Source organism: Zalophus californianus, chromosome 6, assembly GCF_009762305.2.
Source record: "Zalophus californianus isolate mZalCal1 chromosome 6, mZalCal1.pri.v2, whole genome shotgun sequence".
Lineage (NCBI taxonomy): Eukaryota > Metazoa > Chordata > Mammalia > Carnivora > Otariidae > Zalophus > Zalophus californianus.
This window is the reverse complement of record NC_045600.1, coordinates 25,773,532-25,792,257: the sequence shown is the minus strand read 5'-3', so window position 1 is coordinate 25,792,257 and position 18,726 is coordinate 25,773,532. Positions and strand designations below refer to the sequence as shown.

The 18,726-nt window shown below is 50.4% G+C and overlaps 2 protein-coding genes across 3 annotated transcripts in view; both read left to right on the top strand.

Moving 5' to 3' along the window:
* The window catches only part of IFT43 (intraflagellar transport 43), a 79,665-nt gene extending 66,236 nt beyond the window's left edge, over positions 1–13,429 (top strand). For both annotated transcript variants that reach the window (XM_027572412.1, XM_027572411.1), the window contains 4 exons: positions 11,997–12,069; positions 12,333–12,408; positions 12,878–12,940; positions 13,122–13,429. In XM_027572412.1, the coding sequence (XP_027428213.1) occupies positions 11,997–12,069; positions 12,333–12,408; positions 12,878–12,940; positions 13,122–13,232 (323 nt within the window). In that variant the 3' untranslated portion in view covers positions 13,233–13,429. The remainder of the gene's footprint in view (positions 1–11,996; positions 12,070–12,332; positions 12,409–12,877; positions 12,941–13,121) is intronic.
* Positions 13,430–13,522: 93 nt separating this feature from the next.
* The window catches only part of GPATCH2L (G-patch domain containing 2 like), a 122,701-nt gene continuing 117,497 nt past the window's right edge, over positions 13,523–18,726 (top strand). The window contains exon 1 of the mRNA XM_027568997.2: positions 13,523–13,639. The gene's annotated coding sequence lies outside the window, so the exon portion shown is untranslated. The remainder of the gene's footprint in view (positions 13,640–18,726) is intronic.

Here is an 18,726-nt window from a genome sequence, read left to right as displayed (position 1 = left end):
ATTTTTTGATTAAATAATGTTCCTTCAAATCAATTTGTCTTGGGGCGCCTGGGTGGCTCGTCGGTTAAGCGTCTAACTCTTGATCTCTGCTCAAGTCTTGATCTCAGGGTCATGAGTTCAAGCCCCGTGTTGGGCTCCACACTGGGGATGGAGCCTACTTAAAAAAAAAAAAAAAAATCAATTTGTGTTTTCTAAGTTCAGCGTCACTAGGAGTGGATGCTAAGGTCTTTCTAAACCTACGCCTCCCCACCCTTCCCTGACACATAACGTGAGCAGGAGCCTGTCTGTATCCAGCACAGGAGGGGGTGGGGTGGGGTGGGACTCGCTGGCGCAAGGCTTAACTGTCCCATCTCCTGTATCTGTGCTTTGTTCTGCTTACAAGATGCTGGGTAACAAATTTGAGAAAGAAGTCGTTCTTGTAGGAAACGGTATTGACAATTAACGTTTGTGCTCAGTGTGAGCCCCCGCGCTGCTTTACCAGCAGCAACCCTCCCAGCAGTTCTCAGAGGAGACGCTGTGATTATCACCCCTGTGCAAAGGAGGAAATTGAAGCCTCGTGAAGAAGTGAAGTCACTCACAGAAGTCTCATGGCTAAGAAACAATGATGTGCTGGTGAATATTGAACAACCGGCTCTCCAGGGGAAACGAGTCCTCATTGGTCGTGTTTGCCAATTTCTGTGGCATAAGTAGCCCCACCATGGCTGGTTTCGGGCTCCCACCAGGACATCACTGACCACAGGGCTGGGAAGAGATGGCTGGGAGCACACCAGTATATCAGATTTCTGCCATGCAGGCGCATGAGAGGTAAAGAATTTCAAGAGCATGGATAAAGTGAAATGTAAAACTTAGCAAATGCTGAGTTTCAACTATTTATTGCCTTTGTTTTTAATATAATTCATCTAGCTATAAGGGGCTATAACTTAGTAAGATGCTTATGTTTAACAGCCTGCATGCAATATTCCTAAAAATTGAGCTGCTGGTTCTTAGTCCTGTGACTCCTGAGCACTCTGCTGTCAAGGCCCTCCTCCTGTTGTTAAAGCATCTGGGGCGGTTTTCAACCCTGCTTATGGAGGAAGCTAGTCTCCCCTCATTTTTCTGGCCCCCTGTGGCAGATCCCCTCCCACCTGGTTCTCAGACCAGCCTGCCGGCCCCATCCTTGGCTCTGCCGACCCTCTCGCTGTCAGATCTCACCTGTAGGCATCCCCCGGCTGACAGGCAAAAGCCAAAGAGACCAGGCCTCTAAAGCCTCTGTGACAGGAGACAGAACCCTCAGGTTTGACCATTCCTCTCCTTCTTGTTCTGCTTTGTTTTCTAACAAATCCATTAAGACGGCTGCTAGTGGATGATTTCTGGTGCCTCTGCCGAGTCTTCCAGAGAGGAGAGCCTACTTTAGGGCCCGAGGAAGGAGTTTCACTGGGCTGGTGCAGGGAGCAGCATGAGGACCGGCAGTTTGGGAAGTTTGTGAGAACCAGGGCCCCACAGGCGTCCACCTGGGCCTGAAGGGCGATGCTTTAGTTCTCCCGCAGGCCTGCCCCTTTGAGGTGTAGCAGAGGAGACGGATTGACACCACAGGGATACACAGGACATGAAAGAGCCCCAGCCGGGGGGCCGGGTCATGGTGTGAGCTGGGAGGGGGTGGTGCATCATGGAGCCACAGGTGGAATCTGTGCAGGTTAATGGCACTGTAGGAAATGAATTTTTATTACAGTGACTCTAAACAAAAGATTTGGCGTGCTCTATCTGTAGGCCATAACTGTGGCTGGAATATTTGGAAAGACACTGCTGTAAGCAAATGTGACAGAAAGGGTGATTTTTAATTTTTTTTTAAATACATCATGAGATACATTCTAATGGACACCCCAGAATAAGATTGTCATAGAGGTAGAGTAGACCTTATTTGATGATAAGGAGACCAGGGTTGACAAGTAATTGCCGAAGTTCAGGAAATTGGGGGCAGATCTGGGACCCAGGTTTCCTGATTTCTAATTGGGTGTACCCTGTAATATGACTCTGTGGACCAGGAATCTGGCAATTCAGTTCTTCCTTGATCGACAGTTAAAGCCACATAGGATCCTGGCAGCCAGAGAAAAAGGAGCATTAATAGATACGGACTGTTGAGGCCGCAGGGCTGACTTGTCTATTCTCCAGTGTGGGTGTGGCCAGTGCTAGTCTCCAGGGTTAGGGAGATTCCAGGGGGGTGACCTGGAACTTGCCAGAAATGTCTTCAATACAGCCAGAGTAGTTGTTTTTTACTTATTTTTTTTTTCAGGAGGTGATTCAAGGTCCTGTGACCCTACCATAGGCAAAATATACACCATGAGAGAGTAGATGTGTAAGAGTTGATGGGAAGGAGAGAAATTTAGAATTACTTGACTCAGCAAATATGGGAGAGACTGGCTTGGCTGCATTCTCCTGGCCTCCCCAAAAGGCAGAATGTCAGGGGAGTTTTTGAGAACTGAGTTGAGCTTTGAGCAGATTTTAGTTCTGCTTTGTCAACTCAGTCATGTTCTACCTTACCCCCCGTCCAGCTACAAGGCATAGCCCAGCATCTCCGCCACATATCTTGCTCTTGGCAGAGCCGGGACCCAGTGGTGCCTTGAAATCTCTAGTCATGCTAGACTTTCCAAACGTATCATCACGAATGTCTTTCCCTGAAACATGGTTGACAGTGACCTTTCTGGGTTCCATTTCCTTTGTTTGTGTGCATAGCTTACTTGCCCGTCCCCATCTGAAGAGGCAGAATGAGGAATGCAAACGAAAGCCTGGTGCCATGCATGCACACGTGCTTTAAATGAAGCAGGTTGTAGTCCCCTTCCTCTAGGAACACACACACATAGCTCCGTCAGCATTCTGTCATGCTCTCGTCAGCTTGGAGGAATGTGATTAATAATAAATCATCCAACATTAAGCACTGACAAAAGTAAAAGAGAGCTAAATCTCCCTGAAATCGTTGTAGAGATCAGGGTATTTATTCTGTAACTCCCTGCGTTCCGTCCTGGGTGAATACAGAAGACGGGCTCAGGATAGGGCAGAACTAATCCCATTTAGTTTCGTTGAGACCATCCAAGGAGCGTTCCAGCACTCAGGGAGAGGTGCGGGTACTTCCCACAGTTGTGAAGGGGGTGGACGAGTAAGGAATCAGGGGCCCTGCATGTAACAGACAGGCCTGCCTTGGTGAGAACCACTTCCCTGGGAGAGCTGGTAGATGACTTGGAGTTTTATTTGACTAGAAAGAAATAGAGGCTCAGTTTTCTAGGATGCCTATTTCAAAAGAGGGGGACTGTAGGCATAAGCACCATGTTCTCTGTGTGTAAGAAGACAGAGTTGTGGAGTTGTTCCAAATAGTCTTTGCAACCAGAAACACAGCAGGTTGTGCCCTGGGATAGCGGGAGACTGTTCTCCCAAATGGATGGCCAGGGTGCATTACTCCGTTTGAAGTCTGACAGCCAGGTGTCACTTAGGTGAGATGGGAAAGGATAGTCTGTGCTGGGAAGTTGGACTCAGCACACCTCTTAGCCATCAGTTGGAGAAGTCTTTTCCTTCTGAAACACATCACACATGGAGATTCATTTCTAAAGAAGGATTAGGGATGGTGGAAATCTAGGGGCAAGGTAACAGAGGACTCTCTTACCCTAGCAAGAGAAGAACTTGATGTGTCCACATGATAGATCTTCCTCTCTAGCTTTAGGTTCTACCAGCTTTCTGAAAGTTCACAGATGTAGAGTGCGCACGCGCACACGCGCGCGCGCGCGTGTGTGTGTGTGTGTGTACTTGTCTGTATATACACACACGGGAGGACACATACTGGGAATGTGATTCCTGAGTCCATAAGTGTGGTTGACGGACTAGGTTTACCTAAAAGACCCTTTAAGAGAAAGCTCTTGAAAGATGATTACAGAATTGAGACACCATCATTTAAAAGTGCCCGAGGCAAACGCTTTTGAAAATTGCAGCAGCAGAGGGACAGAGAAAGAACCACACAGCCCTTGATTGTTGCGCTGTTCCCTCAGGACCCGTTCTCCCCCTCCCCCTCTGTTTCTCATCTGATAAGAGAGAGAGCAGCACTAAGACTCCTCATCTATCTTATGAAAATCCGATTCGGAATGGCTGTGATCAAAACCAGCTGGCTGTCACCGGCAGTGGCCTCGCGCGGAGGGAACCGCTCAGAAGTGTTCCGTATATGGGAGTGTCACGGGTGGCACCGATCAAAGTAGCATTTTTTTAATAAATATATATAAGGAAAAATACAAAACCTAAGGATTTAGAATAAAGGCAGTGTAGTTTGTCTTGTTTTTTTCAGCATAACACCTAAAAGATGAAATAGAATCAGATATGCCTGGTTTCTAACACCCGCGCTTCCACGGGTGGCTCGGAGAAGGCGTACCGTGTCACGTTAATGCTGTCTCGCTCATCTTGGGCCTTATTGAAGAGAGTGGAAAGTTGCTCAGTCTCCATTCCTTCCAGCCACTTTTTCCTCGTCACTGTCCTTTCCCCCTCCTCGTCCTTAACACATCTGTGCAGATCAAAGCTGGAACCCCAGCAAGCTCCAAGAGCTATTAGAGTGGTAGAGAGCATTCCTATTCATTGTTTTTCATTTCCTTCAACTGCCAGTGACACGTGGTGTGATGTTCCCTAGAGGTCACCTCGGCAAGTGGCAGTGGGGTCCTCCCAGTGTCGGGCTCCTGGGCCATTCTCTATAGAGAACCCTTGTTGGGCCGTGCTGGTCTCTCGTGAGCACCACCTTTGAATTGCTCCAAAGGCTCAATCCTGGTTGAGGACTGTTTGCATTGCTGCTAATGATTCTTGTAAGCACTCAGGGCACTTGGTGGGGTGGGGGGGAGATGCGGAAGATCTCATTCTGGGGTGTCGCGTTCATGGCTCCTTCAGATATGTGCTAACATCCCTCTGGGGGTCATAGGATGAGGTCAGGCTGTCACACACCATAATATACCAAGAACTGGATTGCCACTGTTAGCAAAGCCCCTTCTCTGCCCGTGGTCCGGGCAGCACCACAGTGTGTGGAGGCCTGGCTGATCCCAGAAACTAACGTCAGTCCAAACCTTCCTCGTCAAACCGTCGTCAGCCAGGAGAGTCACCCCGGCTTGGGGGGCCGTGAGGAACGATCAGCTATTCTGATCTTCTAAGGTCTGTGATCTCCTTCCCCGGCAGCATTTAGAGAGATGCAGTTTGGCAGGAACATGGAGGCATTTCAACCTACGGGACACAGATGAACACTGCCCCCCCCCAACCCTGACCACCACCAAGCTGGCACCTCAGGACGGGGCATCTTTTCTCTCAGCTCTGTCACACGCTTCCTTGGGGACCTGCTCATGCACAGCCCCAGAGTAGACATTGGCTCCGCCGTGTCTGTTTCTCGGCGTTTGCAGTGCGGTGTGGTGCGTCCTGCCAGTAGCTGGCTTCGATCAGGTGAAGTCACAAGGGAAAAGTCTTCACAGAGCGGACCTGCCAGGGACCTGCAGACGTGTTTTTGCCCCTCAAACCCTGGCTTGGGGAGTGCGGGGGACCGACGGTTGCGGGGCCCAGGCGCGCTCAGGAGCTCCTCGGAGACCGTCTCTTTCTCTTGTTCCTTCGGGTGTTTGAAGTCCTGTTGCCTACTGCTTTCCCCTTTTCTTCTCCCTTTTCAAAATTCTCCATTTTTTCACTTAGAAAAAAATTATTTATACGATTGAGATCCACTAATTAAAGCCATTTTCTGGTATTTGGTTACTGGAGCGTTTGATGTCTCTCTGACAAGACCATGAAATGCACGGAGTGTCCACAGGGACAGAATTTGCTGAACACGGCTCTTTGTAAATGAGGGGACACAGTGTCGCAGCAGCTCATGAATATGGAACGCCCATGATGCCACCTCAGTGGACTTGGGAACACAGATGAATCCTGTCATGTGCTAAATGAGACCAATTTCTTTCACTTAACTTCATCTTCAATCAGACCTTCTTCCATTTGCCTGTTTAAAATTCCCCATACGTGATGCAGAAGGTAACAGCATTCAGTAAAACAAAGTTTTGCAGCTGCCGAGAAAAATCATAATGATCTCTGGTTTAAAGTTGCCATCTCCCAAGAATGTGGACATTGTTTTGCTTTCGAGCTCTGTGGAGGTCTTTTGCCTTTGGGCACAGATTAGGGGTTGTGTGGACCACTCTTATTGGGGTGTCCTTAAACAGTATGTCCAGATTCCTTTCATGTGGATTGGTTATTGAACTTGGCTATGGCTCCCCGCCCCAAGTGCACCGAGTGCTTACAAGAGGGTGGATGTGGGCCGTTAAGAGCCCATGGGTGCTCTGCACTGGGAAAGGGCACTGCGTGGGAAAGCAGCTCTGGGGAGAGAGTGCATGTAACCAAGCAGGGCCTTTGCCATGGGGAGCTCAGTTAGCGGACGAAGTGAGAAGGACGGATGTCATCAGAAGGCATCCGGACGAGCCTGGAAGGTTGGCCAACTGCTTGTAACATTTACTAAGGTGTCAAGGTGAGAAAGTGCTAGAGTATAGAAGAGACTTTCTGTAGCTCTCCGGAAACCCCTGTGGATACAACCAGGAAATCCCATTCAGAAATCCCCAACCAAGAAAATCAGCAAAGCGTAGAACCTCAAGGGACACAGAGAGGCAAGGCTCCCTGTGGGACCCAGGGTCCAGATTAGGGGGCCTCCTTTGTTCTCTCCTTCCTGCAGAACTTAGATTTATGCTCCAGGTAAAGCCTGAGTCATGCTCAGGGTGTATTCTGCATGCTGAGTCCGTCTTAAACGATCACTTTCTCTTTCAGTTGTACCAAAATAGGCCAACAACATCTGGGTTTGAACTCGGACTATCTCAAAATGGAAACACAGAGATCTGGAGCCTGCTTTATTGGAAGAGGCAAGCTGGCTTCTTACTCTCAGGCCACAGGGGCTGAAGAGGAGCCCTCTGGGACTTTACTGGGTAGTTAGCTATTTAGTGTGCGTGTATGATGATATTATCCATAACGAATGTATTTCAGGGCAAATGGCAGCTTCTCACATCTTTGAAACCAGTTGTAATCAATTCTGCTGGTGTTCCCACGTGTTTCTATTATTTATATAATCACCCCTTATTCTGTGGTTTCATCTGGTAGTTGATTTGTTGGGCAGATCTGTTGGCAGACTAGCGTTCTGGTATCATAATGAGTTTCCCACTTGGCAATCTCTCTCTTTGAAGTGAGTTTTTACTATTGTTGTGTATTAACAAACCTTTACTAGGGGCTTCTGGAAAGTGGAGTAATTTGGGGCAGCACTCCAGAAATCCCAAGAAGAAAGAAACACAGGGAGGTTGGTGAAGAACATTGTGACCCAGCCTCAGGATGGAAGCCCAGTGGTCCATACGGACCAAATCTGAATGACTCCTCCCCTGTAACTTTGTGCCCACTCATCCATTGTTTCTCGTATATGTCCAGGCCCTTCCCAGCTAGGCCTTGCAGCTGTCAAGTGAGGCAAAACCTTTGCTCTGATGTTACCAAATCCAGGAAGTATCCAAGGACTGTGCTTGATTGTTTATAAAATGAATCCTACTCAGGCAGCTTTAGGGCTTGGTAGCACTTAGACCATAATTAGAACCATAACTGGCTCTTCCCCGCATGCAATTTTCAGATCTGAGGGGAATCTGTCGATTCAGTTCTGTTCAGTTGTCCTTTGGTTTGCCGGGCCTTGGGAATGCAGTGACCAGGCTGTGCCCTTCACCCTCAGCTAGCTTACCATCTAGGGGGCAGACATAGGGCCAGTTTCACTTGCTCTACCCACTACAAGGTGGTGAGCCCTAAATAAAGTATAATAGAAAGCCAAAGTAGAAAGCTCGGATTTCTACCTGTTGGATTCCGAGGTGATTCACAAAGGAAGGGATGTACATTTTCCTGATTCTGCTTTTATTATTACTATTTCTTTCTGTATAGTTCCTCCCTTTGCAACGTTGTCATGCTTCATCAATGTTGGTTTTCCCTGGATTTGCCCCAGAATGGGTCTTGTGTAGAGCAGGCACCCAATCCATGTTTCCTGGCTGGGTGATGCAGGACCTTCCTCACCTGCCACCAGGCGCCCTCTCTCCTGCCTCACCCCATGCCACTCTCCCCTGGGCCCGGGTGCCGACCCTACTTGCCTTCCTCCAGTTTCTTCAGTTTTGCGAGTTACTTCTCGCAAGTGGAGTGATATGGGCGGGGGCGGGGGGGGGGGCACTCCAGAAATCAAAGACCATCCCTGCCTGATTTAATCCTGTCTTTCCTTCAGCTTTGAGTTGCATCATCTCTAATTCAGGCATCAGAACCCTCCTGCCCTGCTCCCCTTTCCTGAGACCGTTCAAGGTGCTCAGTCACCTCCAAGGGACCGGTTTGGTGAGCCGGGCGCGGCAGGGATGAGGCCCCAGGGCTCCGGCGCTCGTGCGCTCTTTCCTTCTGTTCCATGTGGCCTTGCTGTAGGGAAGTAGTGAGTGTGGATGTAGGCTGAGGGAGAAACTTAGCTGATTTGTGGTGATTGGAATCAAGAGAAGTAGCCAGAACCGAGAATGATGAGTCTCAGGCAGAGTAACAGCTGTCCAGGCTCATCCCGCTGCAAAGCACAGGTGGGTGAGGATGAGCTCACGGGTTACCGTTGGACAGAGCTGGAAGCCTGGTACTGTCCGTTATTGATGAGCTCAGCTCATGAAGCTGCTTCCTCTTGCTGAGCCTCACTGTTCTTGCCTGCAAAATGGGCGAGAGTAAATGAAGAAATGGAGGTAGAGCCATTTGGTTTCTCTCCACGCTCAATACTATCTGTTAATTATGTACTGAGCACAGTGATGAGTATTTTATAAAGATGACTGCACTTAATACTTATAATGACCATATGAGGTGGGTGTAATTATGATCCCCGTTTTACAGATGAAGCAGCTGAGGCACAGAGAGGCTAAAGTTACACAACTGGTACATGGGGAAGCCTGGATTGAAAGCCAGCCACCCTGCCTCCCAAGCCTGTGCCCTTAACCATGGCATGGGCGTCCTACCCATTTAATTAACCCACTCACTGTTTATGTTCCCGTTCTTCTTCCTCTTAGTAGCACGGAACAAAATGAGAATAAAGTTCATGGAACTATTAAATTTTTTAAAATAGTGGTAACTTTTCAACAGCGCTAGAGCAGACCTCTGTATTCTTCTTACTGTCCGTTAAAATCACGTGCTTTCTATTTTATTTTATTTTATTATTATTTTTTTAATGGGAGCATAGTTGACAAACAGTGTTGCATTAGTAACATTCTGAGAGTTCAGTTTGACATCCTGAATCAGACTGGGTCCCCTGGTCCAGACTTGCAGTCCAAGGAGCCGTAACTGAGAAGTCCATGTAGGTAGTCTTATGAAGAAGCAGATTTCTCAGGTCTGTTTTCTTTTTCTAGGTTTGTTCATTGTGTGTGTGTGTGTGTGTGTGTGTGTGTGTGTGTGTGGCAGGGGGAAGGTGGGAAGGAGAGAGAGGCAGGACAGAAATTTCTATGTTTGTTCATAGTGTGTGTGGGGGGGCAGGGGAAGGTGGGAAGGAGAGAGAGACAGGACAAAAATTTCCAAGAACAAATTACGTATACATAAGCCCTTGTCTGTGGTAGGAAATCAGGAACTGTAAAATTGTGAAGTTCTTTGAAGTTTGCCCAAAACCTGCTCCTCGGCCACCTGTTCCGCAGGGGCCGGGAGTTGGACGGCCCCACTCTGCTGCGATGGCGCAAGCTGTCACTGCACCGGAATGTTCCAGCTCGCCTTGGCCTGGCTGTCATCTCTGGCTCTGTCCCACTCAGGCGGTTCACCGGGTTCTGTTGGGCACCAGGCTTCCAATTAGAGAGAAATCCCACTGTGTGGCCAGCCTCACCAGTGCCACTCTGAGAGGCCCCTTTGCCAAGGCCCGGGCTGACCTCTGATCTGTCACAGATGGGCCAGCCCCACACTCCTTTGTGCGCATTTGGAGGAGGGGGGTGGGGCTGAAGAGGGAAGCCTACGGGGAGTCCGAGTGGACAGTGGGCAGAAGTGCAGTTCCTCAGAACCGGGGGAAGCTGGGCAGAGTTGACAGGACCCAAATGCTAGCGCTGTGGAGGGAAAGGGGACTTTGGAAGACCCCGTCCTGAGCCCTAAACCCAGCATGGGGTCTCCTCTTACCACCTTCTGAATATTCATCTCAGGCTGGACTCCACACCCGAGGAGAGCCAGGAGCCAATAACCGGCCCCCTCCAAAACTGTCACAGTGCTGATAACTGGCCCCCTCCAAAACTGTCACAGTGCTGATGGCACATGGCACAGCCAGCTTCCTCCCTGCCCGGCCGCAGGCTCTGCGCAGGCTCTGCACCGTCTCTGCAGCCTGGGAGCCCCGCTTGGCCTGGGCTCAGGGACGGTACTGTCAGCAGCTCTCACCATGGATGGTATTAATCACGCAGAGCCAGAGTGAACAAGAAAGCTAAATTCCTATTAGCATGAGAGATAGAATCTTAGAGAACTCCATCTCTAATTCCCCAGTAGGATGGAGAGCGAGACTCTGAGCTCTGCACAGCTGCTGTCTGGACAGAGGACTGGCTGAATGTGCTTCATTATTTTCAGGGTGGCATGCGAGTGTTCTTTATTTCCCCTACAGCCATTTCTTTTCTAAACCCCTTTTTATCCTTTTAATCACCCTCTTTCTCTCTCAGTCTTATTTTCTGTGTCTCTGTCTCTCCCTCGCACACTTCCTCTCTTTCCAGGTTCAGCATCTGTAACTCTGTAGTCAGAAGCAGTGATAAAGGCACCAGGCTTGGCGTTGACATTTCTATACTCGGGCTTAGGTGGACTAGAGCCATGGCAAAGCCTAAATAATGAATAGCCTGAAAGAGGCAAGCATCTTCCCAGCTGTTCTTGGAACGATGCTGTGTCTCTTTTAAAAAATAAAATTGAATTCAATCCATGGAAGCAAAAATGAAGGGTTTCTTCACCATTCTGTCCTCTCTGGGATGTTTCCCCCCTTTATTGTTTGCAGTTGAATTGGGAGTTCTAGGATTGTATCTCTCCACTTGGCCTTTTTTCTGGCTCCGACTGGTTAAAACAAACAAAACCCCTCCTCTAGCCAGTGATGCTCATTTGGAAAAGGAAATGCTTCTTTAGGGGGTTAGGTTGTCCCCATGACAAGATGGGCTCTTCCCAGCAAGTCACCACCGTTATGTTGCTCTCTCTCGGTTTCTCCATTTGCATGACTTTGTTCAACCGATGAGAGAAGTGGCCTTGTGTGTCCTCCTGTGCCTGGATGTCTGTCTCATATGGAGGGTTTGGAGAAGGGAAATCTCTGTGACACCAGAAGAGAAGTGTCATCTTTAGAATTGGTGTGGTTTATTATACCAGACCTGGCAAGTGGAGACAGCCCAGGGACACTGCTGGGGAGCCTGGTCCTATCAGCAGGTGTAAAGTGTCCCTCAGAGTCAGGCTCAGGGTCATGACAGCTGTGACACTTGCAGGGGTTCTGATGAGCTAATGCACATGTGGACCTTGGTCGTGAGGCAGTCGCTCATCGTGATGCCCACCTCACGACGCTATGCTGTGCATTCCTGTGTCTCTGGCCAGACCAGGCTCATTCACCCGCTCCTCCAACACAAAGTTCCCCAAGCACAGTCTGGGACTCTCTCCTCATTTCTTTACATTTCTCCTGGGGAGAGCCACTCCAAGGGCTCCTGACCTGGAGCGTGCATCAGGATCACCAGAGAAATCTTGGGAAAAAGTACAGAATCCTGAGCCCCACCCAGGAGGTTCTCATCCAACAGGTGCCTGGGGTAGGGCCTGGGATTCAGAAATTTTGAAGTCTGCCTTTGACTTCGTGCTTCAGCACCACCCAGTCCGAGACTGGGAACCCCTGGAGGCCAGAGGCCGTGTCTGAGTGCGCATCGTCCCCCCGGCCCACATCCCCACAGCAGGCTCACTGCAGGCGGTAAGTAATACACGAAGTTGTGGGCAAGATTCCTCCCTGTGTGTGCTGCTCACTGTTTTTCCGCCTCCTCTCCTTGCAGACATTCCTGTTATTCCGGATCTGGAAGAAGTACAGGAAGAAGACTTTGCTTTGCAGGTGGCCGCCCCTCCCAGGTACATTAAGTATGAAGTTAGCAGGAGGCAGAGAACATGGGAATTAATACATTCCAAATCCCATGTACAGTGGTGCTGCCCCCTGAGTGGAGAGCGGCTATTTCTGGTGATGGGTTCCGTGCCGGAGTTCCCATGTTACTAGGCATGTTCTTCCCATTTTGGTCCTTCCCAGCTACCTAGGAGGCTCTGAGGATGGTGGCCCTGCAGCTGTCCTGGAACTGGTCCTGCCTGGGGCTCCCCCTCACCTCCTCTCTTTCCTACAGCATCCAGGTAAACCGGGTGATGACCTTCCGTGACCTGGACAATGACCTCATGAAGTACGCAGCCTTCCAGACCTTGGTAAGTGGAACAGCTTCTGCCCAGAGAGGGCAGGCTCTGGGCAGCCTCTCTTCCATGGGTCTCTGAGGCCACCTGGCAACAGTCCCTTTGCTGGAGCCATCATCCTCAGGTATTCCGTTGTCCTCTAGACCCAGCCTACCCCAGTGTCTCCGGGGGCCAGGCTCCCACATGCTTCCATGGCTGCCTCCTGGCATGGGTAGACACTGTGGCCCTATAGCTCTGTCGCTGTCATGCCCTGCCCTCTTGGTGCTGACCTTCTTGCAAAGAATGTCCAACCTGTAGGATGTTGTCGTGTTCCCTCCTCTCTCAATGGCTGTGCGGTCCACTCACATTTTTACTCTTTTTAAGGCATTTCTGCAGGTCTGGGTTGGGAAGTCCCACCACACCCACCCTGACCCACTTTGCAAGAGATTGTTGTCTGGAGGCCCCCCAGGGGTGCACAAGCTGGTTGGTTGGTTTGCATTCACAGGATGGAGAGATCGACCTGAAGTTACTCACCAAAGTCCTTGCACCAGAGCATGAGGTCCGAGAGGTAAGTAGCCACGGGAGCTCCTCCTCCGGGCTGCGTCATTCCTGTGGCCAGCTGGCTCCCCAGCATGAGCTCTGCCTTCCTAGGGCCGGTGGGGCGGTGGGGGGCCGGGTGCGGGGGAGGTTGGCTCTGACGGAGGGAAAAGGCCTTCCTTCCTCTGACCCAGTGATACCTCTCCCGGCAGGATGACGTCAGCTGGGACTGGGACCGTCTGTACACTGAGGTGTCCTCCGAGCTCCTCACCGAGTGGGACCTGCTGCAGGAGGAGCCCATGGGACAGCCCGCGCACCCCTGAGCCCTGGGGGGTCAACAGCCTGCTCTCCCCGCACAGAGTAATTTCTGCTTTGGACTTGAAAAAAATGCCATAAGCCTAAACCTAAAGAAGCTTGCCAACAGCTTCGAATTTTTTAATGGAGTATTTTGTAATAAAAGTACTTATTTTCAGTAGACCACATTGGAGCATTGGTTGTAATAAATTACTTTATTCTGTGGTCATCTCTTTTTCCATTTCTTTCCAGCAGCCTCTTGGAAAGATTCTTCAAGAGTGAAGGAGGGCAGCTTTTAAACAGTCTGAGAGGGACGCCCCCCGCTGTTGAAGAGCGTGAGGGAAAGCTAGACTCAGGGGGAGAGGAACGGCGCTCCTCCTGGACGTTGTTCGGTTCACAGAAGGCCACGGCATTTCCCTGGAGCATCCGTCTACTTGTAAGCACCTGGAGGCAGGGGTCCGGGAGGTTGTAAGCTGCTACCTGCTGGGGCCCGGGGAGAGCCTGGTACCCGCTCTCGCTCCGCACGTTTGGTTACGTCAGCCAGGTTGCATTGTCTCCTTCATGCTGGCAGGCGGCTTAGCTGAGGAGACAGCAAGAGGTGGGTGTGATAAGGTGACCCGTTCCTCACAGAGGGGTTTGGGGCTTTTCTGACAGCACCCCCTTTCTCCTTTCTTCTCACAGCCCATGCCTGGGGCTCCCAAGACGTGCCCTTCCCTTCCACGCCAGGTTCCCAAAGCCTCGCTGCTGGTTCTCATTAGCAGGGGCCAGCTTGGCAGCCCCGAGCATTCCACAGAAGCACTCTCTCAGGGAGCCTGGGACTCCCTCTGACCTTTCAGAGACATAGCTGCTTGTTTCCATTGCTCCCCCAAGCCTCATGGCTGCCTGTTTCCAAACTGTGCCATTATCTGGAGCAGAGCCCAACCTTCTTTCTAAACAGAGACATCTTTTGTTTTTGTTTTTCTCGCTTTCTCCCCCAAGACCTCTCATCTGAGGACAGGGACGTCTCCCTGCCCGCCTCTCCTAGATGCCACTTTGGATCCGGCCCATGCAGGCTAGCAGCCGCTGACTAAGCCCCACTCTGTGGCCATGGGGAGAGCTGAGTGCTGTTCTTATCCTGCCTGGAAAGCACTTCATTAAAATTCAGTAAAACAAAGAGGCTCAACACTTCAAAAACCCACTGGGGGGTTATTTTTGTATGACTACTAGTGCCCTTCCCCAGTGAGCCAGGAGGGCTCTAGAGCCAGCAAAGAGACTGCACGGCTGTTAATTATAAACTCAGGGATTTGGTGGCTCTGGGGCCCCTTTTCCTTCTTTTCTAGAGTCACACTCTTAGCCCTGACAGCCCCCCTTTGGAATAATTCCCATGGTCACTGAGAAGTTTCCACCCACTCTGGTTTTTCTTGAGCACCATTCTGAAACCCAAAGGAGAAAGGTATTTCTAGTACCTTAACTACTAGTCAGTTCAGCTGTCTCAGGACTCTGATACACTTGGGAGGTCTGCGGCCAGCCTGAGCAGGTGGCTAGGGGTTGACTTCCTTCCTCCCTTTATTTTATGACAGCGACAGCAACAAGGTCTCCCATGTACTGAACCCTCACCACATGCCAGGCACTGGGCTCAGCACATAAGCATGATCCTCACAGCCACCCAGCGAAACACAGATGTTATTATCCCATTTTATAGATAAGGAAACTGAGGCTCAGAGATATAAAGAGACGGCCCAAGATTATCCAGCTACTTAGTGGCAGGGCTGGAACTCAAAACCAAGGTATCTGACGCCACTGTACTTTTAACATTTGTGTTAAATCTGCTGCTGCCTCCAGCTGGGGCAAGTAATCTAGTGTACAGCAGGCAGAATTAGCAGCGTGCGGGGAGAAGCTGCCTGCCACCGCCCTCCTCCTCCTAGACCAGGCATCCCTTCTTTGCATGGAGTGACCACAGAGCAGAGGGTGTGAAGCCTCTCAAGGTGGCTGAGCTCCAAAGTCCTGGCCCCAGGGAGGTAAGGATAAAGCCCGCAGACCTAGGTGAGGAGCAGCTCAAAGTCCTATGAGCTAAGCCTGGTGAAGAGTCAGCTTCAGGCTGTGGATGGCCAAGTGTCCGCTCACCTGTCTGGGCTTCATCCTTTCCACAGCCTTCGAGTGCCACATCTCGAGAGCCCCTGGGCATTGATGGGGTGTCCCAGAACCTATGTCCACCTAGTTCTTGACTAGGTGAGCTGACCCCTGAGCTACCTTCCTTATGTTCCATCCGGTGGTGTCACCCAACCCAGACTTCAGAGGGCCGCCCCAGAAGAGGGCTCAGGAGGTATGACAGAACGGACAAGCAGCTACAGGTACCTACACTGTGGTTTTTGGTAGGCGTGTCAGGGAGGCACGGGACAGGTCTCAGTGCTGCCGCCGCCTTCGTGTGTCGTGTTGACCGGCTCCTCACCCGTTTCTCCTAGGCTGGCTCATGTCCCTCTGAGCGGGCCTTAGATGTCCCAGCTGGTCTCTGACACAATCTCCTGTGGCGTCTTTGGCATCGGGTGGTAGCTGTAGAGATGCCGCTCAGAGGCTGGGCCGTGGTGGGGAAGTGTGCTCCTTCGTGACATACGAATTACTGCTCAGTACGAGCCAGGCTCTGTTCTAGGCACTGCAGAGAGAGCTCTAGACAAGCCGAACTCCCTTCCCTCGTAGCACTTACATCGAGCAGGGTGGCGGGGAGGGAGAGACAGACAAAGAAGTCAAACACATAGCGTGTTAGATGGTAATGGGTGCCCTGGAGAAAAACAGAGCTGGAGCAGGGAAGGGCGTGCTGGGATCAGGGGTTGCAATTTTTAAACGGGGTAGTTAGGGGAGGCCTCACTGAGAAGGTGACATTTGAGCAAAGACTTGGAGAAGGTGGGGAGGGGAGGGGGCAAGACTGGTAACTAGGGAACAGTGTTCCAGGGAGAGAGGACAGTACTTGCAAAGCCTGCAGGAGGACAGGCACCTGGCTTGTCCGAGGAGATCAGCGTGCCTGGGGTGGAAGGGGCATGGGGAGAGAAGATGCTCTGTCTTGCTGCACCCACGTGGGCCCCACGTCCTCCAGTGACACGAGCACTCCCAGGCCTCCTTGGCCTTGCTGGACAGCCTTTGGAAAACTCAAGCTGCTGCCCAGCCTCTTCCGGCCTCGGCCTGGAAGAAGCGGAACAGCGGATGGTACACGGAGGGAGAGGAGAACAATGAGCTCTGTCTGCCACGAACTGGAGGTCAGGAGGCTGCTGCCAGCTCCCCGCCAGGCCAGGGTGTGCCACTGCGTGCGGCAGATGGGGCAGCATTGTCAGGTCCCTGTGTGGAACGCTCCCTGCAATCTCGTAGCTCTGATGGAAAGCTCAAGCAAGAAATTTATCTGGGCAGGCCTTGTAGCTGAACCTGAGGTCATCTGTATCCCTGGTTGTTGGCTCATCTTTGCTGAACCCCAGGACACCCCAGACAGGCTTTAGGAACTATGTGCTCCAGACGGAAACTGATGTTGGCACCTGCTCAGTGTTGCTTGACCAAAATGTGCGGCTTATGTAAACCAGGGCCTTTCTTGCTTAGTGGTTGGGGGCAGGGGAGGCGGTGCTCCTGGGAGCTCTGGTGCTGGAGACCTGAATGAAAGGTAGTATTTGCTATAGTGAGATAAGGAAGCTTAGCATCCTTGCTCAGCTTTGCCCAAGCAGTGCTATGCTTTTGTCGCAGGGGCCAAAGAGTCACTGGGGAATGGATAGCTGGGTGGGAGGGGGGGTGGCACGGGGGTTGGGGATAGGGTGCAAGGGGCAAAGAACACAGCTTCCAGAATCAGGCAGGCCTGGGTTCTGGTCCCAGCTCTCCCACTTGGTAGCTGTGGGTCCTTGAGTGAGCTGCTTTCCCTTTCTGATCCTTTTTCTCATCTGTAAAATGGTGATGATATTAGTATTGTCCTCTTAGGACAGAAAAAGCTGACTACTGCTAGATTTTAGAACTGGATGGGCTCCAAAAGTGAACATAGGGAAAGTCTCACCAGATATGTTACTGCAACAACAGCTGCACTCTGCTAGGGGCTATCACCCTCATTTCCTCTCATGCGTTATTTCTTAGCTATGGATAGAAGAATGGATCGGCACCAGGGTTTTTTGTTTTTATAGCAGCTTTATTAAGGTACAATATGCATGCCTTAGTAAATTTACCAAGTTGTACAACCGTCACCATAATCCTGTTTCAGAACATTGTCATCACCCGACAACGTTCCCTTTTGTCTGTTTATAGTTAATCTCTGCTCCCACTCCCAGCCCTCCGCAACCACCGATCCATCTTCTGACCCTATAAATTTGTTGTTTCTGGAAACTGCATAGAAATGGACTCATATAATATGTGGTCTTTTGAGTGTGGCTGCTTTCACTTGCCATGTTTTCACAGTCCATCCATGCCATAGCATGGGTCAGTACTTTGTTCTTTTGATTGTTGATCAGATACCCCACTGGACAGACCTGCACCACGCTGTTGCACCATGCATCCGTTGACGGACACTTGAGTTGTTTCCATTGTGGGGCTCTTATGAATAACACCCCTGTGGACAGTCCTGTACATGTGTTTGTGTGGACATACATTTTTGTTTCTCTTGGGTAGATTCCTAGGAGTGAAATCACAGGGTCATATGGTGTGTTTACATTTAACTTTTTTTTTTTCAGTTTCTTTAAAGAAAAACACTTTATGTAAAACTTCAAAAAAAGGTTAAAGAGCAGACAGAATAGTTGGGAAAATTATTTTTGTTGACCTATGAAGAAACTGCCAAACTTTTTCAGGGCATCAGTTTTGTTTGTCAGTGCTTTAGGGTATCAGGATTAATTAAGTAGTTGATTTATTTGTTTGTTTGTTTGTTTCCTTTCCTTAAGTTTTTCAAAGGTGGCAGTGAAGTTTATAGTTGGCCCAGTCTCCTGATTCCTCCCTCCCTTCCTCCTTCCTGTCACTGAGCTTACCTCTGTTTTGAGAATGCAGAGCTCTTCTGTCTGTCCCCCACTCTTCCGCCCCAGCCTGGAAGCTTCTTCAGGGTAAGAAGGGGTGTTGTTTGAGTTTCTGTAAAGCCCTGCCAGGAATTCAACATCAAATAAGACATGGTCCTGACCCCAAGGGGCTCACAAACTAGTAGAGAAACAGACAGGTCTCATCTATGTTTTCAAAGCACTGGTTTTGAAAACCTCACAGGCTTTCCAGATGGGTAGAAGCACCCCAAACCATCCACTGCGAAATGGAAATCAAAGTGGGGAGAGAGGGAACTTGGAATGTCCACCAGGAAGTACACAGGTGGGGTTGGCTTGCTTAGAGCAGGGTCCGCAAATGGCGGCCCACAGGCCAAATCCCGCCCGCCACCCATTCTTACAAAAGTTTTACTGGAACAGAGGTGTGCCCTTTTGTTTACATACTGTCTTTGGCTGCCATTGTGCTACGATAGCAGAACTTAGTTGTGACAGAGACCATGTGGCCTGCAAAGCCTTACGATCAGGCTCTTTACGGAAAGATTTTGTCAACCTCTCCTTAGAGGAAAGA